At 39.9% G+C, this 4,977-nt stretch overlaps 2 protein-coding genes across 2 annotated transcripts in view; both read left to right on the plus strand.

The window, feature by feature from the left end:
• Positions 1-1,380: 1,380 nt before the first annotated feature.
• LOC137980547 (kelch-like protein 3) lies at positions 1,381-2,984 on the plus strand. The gene is made up of 2 exons (XM_068828008.1): positions 1,381-2,883; positions 2,946-2,984. Exons 1-2 carry the CDS (start codon positions 1,381-1,383, stop codon positions 2,982-2,984), a joined length of 1,542 nt encoding a protein of 513 aa, XP_068684109.1.
• LOC137979630 (kelch-like protein 3) overlaps positions 2,863-4,977 on the plus strand; it is a 12,644-nt gene continuing 10,529 nt past the window's right edge. Inside the window, exon 1 of the mRNA XM_068826944.1 lies at positions 2,863-2,992. Coding sequence (XP_068683045.1) covers positions 2,985-2,992 — 8 coding nt within the window. The 5' untranslated portion in view covers positions 2,863-2,984. The remainder of the gene's footprint in view (positions 2,993-4,977) is intronic.

The raw sequence follows: 4,977 nt of genomic DNA on the forward strand, positions 1-4,977 counted from the left end.
CACCTTCGTTTCTCTTTCATTTTTTTCTGCAAAAGATGTTTCGATGAATCATTTCGTTTCATCTTAAGCCGTTCAATTAGCGTTTCCTTTCTCAAACACTGAGCAAGAATACCCATCGATCAGTAAAAAACAATGTCAGGCTTAGCCACTTTGGCATAAATACACTATTTTTACCTCGTTTCCATGGTCCAATGGTCATTGTCACCACCTGTAATGAAGATAATCTGGGTCCGGGTATTCACTACATACACAGCCGAACATCATGAGAATCGCAATGTAAGGCCGATGTGAGAAGGACAAACTTCTCTCTGTTCTTTTCTTTAGCGCTAAATTAACCATACACCACTCACTGTACTTTTGCAGGCCCGAGTATAGGCTTCTTGTAGCCTCTTGTTTGACCTTGAACCGACAAAGACGATCTGTCACATCACGAACTATAGTACGTCTGTGATTTCAAATTTTAGCGTGCTTCCTATTCGCTTGCGTTTGACAGTCGACTCTGAAATGGCTTCTTTCCTTTTCCGTTCGCTTGCTGAGGATTTGCTTGTTTTCTTTTAAAACTCTTGCGATTCAAGAAAAATTAATTGCATATCCGGGAAAACCAAAAGGCGGGCAGTTCCAAAGCCTTTTATTTTCACTAATCCTACAGCCAGTAAAAATAAACAAGCCGGGAGCTCCGCTTTTAGGGTTGGCTAAATCTATATATTATCCACTTAACAACTAAAGATCAACTGGCTGACAATTGCACCGATTATTTATCAAATGTAATTGGTACATACAAAATCATTGCTGAATAGTGGTTAAGTCTAGTACTTGATTTTAAAATGGTTAGCTTTCTCTTAAGGTTTGGTAACCGACATTTTTTATTTTTTAAACTTGTTTCTTAGCCGTTGATAATACACGTTTACAGCAGCATTCGGAAGAGGAAAGGTAGAGGATGGAATGGCCTTGTGGAGTGAGAGGGAGAGAGAGACTGGGTTTCAGTCCGGTGATAGCCTGATCACATCTTTCGTATTTTCCTAACGTTATTTTTTTTCTGAACGCATTATCATGTCTCAAAGTTCTGCGAGTATCGACATGGAAGAATACGTAGAAGCAGTTGTATTCGAAATCGAAGATTTGAACACTTCCGCATCGAATTTAGACTGCAAAACAGTCGTTTTGTTCTATTTTTGGAAGGCGCGAAGCGCCGTAAGCGTGATCCTCGCCTGTGAAGCGCGCGAGCCTCACACGCCCGTAGGGCGTGTGAGGCGAGAAACCTCCCCATTCTCCCTCGCCGTTTCTACACTCGCTCCAGACCTTTCGTTTGAATATTATTTTACCGTGTCGCTTGCGTTCGCAAAAAATACGACTGTTCTGCAGTCTACATCGAATTCCAATATGGCGGACCTTTCACAACCAATGCCACAAGATCCATCAAAGCACTGTCAGGAACTTATCTCTCGTCTGGATGCTCTAAGAAGAAAAGAGAGTTTCTTCGATGTAACAGTGTCAGTAAAAGACAGAGAGTTCAAAGCTCACAGACTTGTTTTGGCAGCAGCAAGCCCGTTTTTTCTTTCACTTCTGGTCAGTGACATGAGAGAGGGAAAGGAACAGTTCATCAGGATAGAACTTGAAGAAGCAACGGGGTCAGTCATGGAAGAAGTTCTTAAATACATTTACACTGGTAATGTTGCAGTCACCAAGGAGACCGCCCACGACTTAGTCGCAGCAGCAGATTTTTTTTTTTTACCAGGTTTGAAAACTTTGGCTTCTGATGTTTTGGAGGAAAACATTACAATTGAAAACTGCATTGTCAATTATTACTTTGCCGACAAATATCAGTGTTTGGAATTAACGAGGGAATCCCGTGGGTTTATTAACTCAAATTTCAGTTCAGTCATGAAAACAGACGACTTTCTGAAGCTTGATATTGAACAAGTCATGAAATGGGTTTCCAGTGATTATGTCACCGTTGGCTCAGAGGAAGAAATTTTTAAGGGAATAGTGCAGTGGGTGTCTCACAAGAAGAGTGAACGAGAAAACAACTTTGCTGAATTGTTGAGACAAGTCCGTCTGAAATCCATGTCTCGCGACTTTCTTTTCAAGGAATTAGTCAATGAAGAACTGGTAGCAACAAGTAATGCAAGTTTGAATTTTGTGTTGAGATCCATAAAGTGCATCGTTGATCCCTTCTGTGAAGATGCTGCCAAGCCACCCAGGAAGTGCTTAGAGAAATATGCAGATGTGATTTTTGTTTGTGGTGGCAGGACAGCCTTATGCTATGTACCCCAGGGTGATGTTTGGTATCAGTTGCCAGACATGTTATTTGAACATCAAGATCATGCTGTTGTTCAATACAGAGATAGAGTTTGCATTTTTGGGGGACAGCGTGTTGGACCAGGAAAATCTCAAGTAATAGAATACTTTCTGTCTTCCACTAATAGCTGGGGGACAGTTCAAGCAAGAGATTACTGGAATGAGTGTTCTTGTTTAGCAGTTCTAGATGGTTGCATCTATGCATTACTTGATCTCACCATTGTTCTCTACAAGCTTGATGAGAGTTCATGTAAGGCTGTGGCTTGTCCACTAAATTATCGCATTGGAGCTTGTCTAGTCAGTGATAAAAGACACCTTTACTATATAGGAGGACGTGGGTTTTTTTGGGGCCAATTCTATAAAACAGTGGCAAGGTTTGATCCTATTTTGGCCACATGGGAGGAGGTTGCAGCAATGAATGAGGCAAGATGTCGTGCTTTTGGAGCAGCCATGAATGGCAAGATCTACATAGCAGGTGGCATAAATACAAATGAGGTACTGAAGTCTTGTGAGGTATATGACCCATCAACTGATGAATGGCAAGTCATGAGTAACCTCAATGTGTGTCGTCAAGCTGCAAACATGGTATGCGTTCAGGAAGCCCTTTATGTGGTTGGTGGCTTCAAAGACACACAATCCTCTTCAAGAGAGTTATCAGTGGAAGTGTTTCAGTCAGGTGCATGTGAATGGAAAAGTAAGTCCACTATACCCACTAACTTTGAAAATGAAAATTCTGAGGATCGAAATAAAAAGGTTCATTATAAGGCATGTTTTGCAGTGATCCACAAGAGCCTATTAGAAAAGCTAGGTGAGCTTTGACATAATTATTGATTTTTTTCTTGTGACTGCCTTGTGGTGGCATTCCTTCAAATAGTGCCACCTGGAGACATTTTCCCCTTTAATTCAGTAGAATTATGACTGCCTTCTGGTAACATTCCTTCTTAGTGCCACATGGAGAAATATTTCCCAATATTTAAAGGCTTGTTTAACCATTCCTTGCCTTTGTCCACCTTTAATCCATGGGGCCTCCTTTTAACCCATTGACTTCCAGGGGTTCTCCATTGATGAGTAAAATGGTCGGGCGTTAGACAGAGTAAAATACTAAGTCTGGCCAGTTTAAGCTGGTTTGGACGTCAAAAGGTTAAGGTGGCTTTATACCACAGTTTTCCGAAAAGAAAACAACAGGATATCTCTTATGAAGTGTTAGTCATTGCAATTGATGTAAAATGTAATTTTACCAAAAAAATTATTGCAAATCAGGGGAAAATGCTAAATATAGTGACCAGGCTCCTGGAGGGGGGACTGGAAACTAGACATTTCAAAGGCCTTTTTTTCAAAAACTAGCCAGACATCCCCCCTTAAAATTTTAGGATTTCGTTAGAGAGAAACATAATCATGTGTAGGCAAACAGGTTTTTTGCAAATGGCAAAAAATGTCGATTTTTGTCTATTTTGATAACATTGCTGAAAAATTGTCTGATAGATCTTTTTTTGTAACTTGTTGATGGTTTTGTCTTCATATTGATTACTAATTGAAATTCCCCAAATTTTAACCCTGGTCATTTCTTGGTTTTTACACAATTACTTTGAATGTCTTTTACAACGTAAAAAAGGTTATGGTCACATGGGACCCTCCCTGGCTCTAGACCCTCCAATTTAAGGGGCTTAAAAACTTATTAGTCTCTCTCCCCTGTTTTCCATTTTGTCACCCCCTCTAATGTTGACAGTTTTATACTATTTGTTGGAATTTGTTGTGTCAAACAACATGTTGACAAAAAATTGGATGCACATGCTATCCTTTTGGCATGTGCAATCACTGATGCAGATGTTAAGATTACCAATTAAAATGAGTTATTTTTGGAAACGAGGTAGATGGTAACTTTTCTGTTGTTCTTCTTGAACGAAAAAATCTTGGTCGGAGGTACATGTTTCTCTGTTTTTTCCACCTGCTGGTTTTTAGGGGCCCTGCTGCATCGCTCTTCTCTTTATATAGATTTGATGTATAAATGTTTTTGTATCCATTCCAATGCTAAATAAATGGCACGGTGTCTTAGCTGGCCAGCGCATCCAAATATTATTGTTGTGTTAGTCCTGTTGAGTAGTGGAGGCAGAATGGAAGGTGTGTTTTTAGACTGCTCAAATACTTTTTAACATCCTTACCGTCAAATTTTAACTACTTTGCGGCCAAACTCTTACCCTTACTGGGTTGAAGATTTAATTTAACTACAATTAACCCGGCCTAACTTCAACCCTTAATCCCACCGGGTAAAAAATATACATCAGTCCAGTTTTTGTCTCTTTTCTTGGACGATGTCCTTATTGTAGGGTACTAACTAGTAAAAAAAATAGGTCCGCAATGCGTACTTGGGGTCTTATGCTTAGTTTAACTCCATTCAGCCTTTACAGAATTTGGTACTGCGGTCTCACTTTTACCATGCGTGATTGGTTGAAAATTTTCCATAACAATGCAGCAGTGAAATGGGTTCCTTAAGTATGCTTCAAATTTCAGGACCTGTTCAGAATTTTACATCAATGACTTGCCGCTAAACTTTCTCTTATTACCATTTGCACAGTTAGGCAACTCTTGCTGCACGCTACATCATCTCTAATATCAGCTATTTACTAGTAACAGAAGCACTAGATTGGCAAAGAAACAAGCATGGCACTGTCATACATTCAT

The sequence above is a fragment of the Montipora foliosa genome, chromosome 12, assembly GCF_036669935.1.
Source record: "Montipora foliosa isolate CH-2021 chromosome 12, ASM3666993v2, whole genome shotgun sequence".
Lineage (NCBI taxonomy): Eukaryota > Metazoa > Cnidaria > Anthozoa > Scleractinia > Acroporidae > Montipora > Montipora foliosa.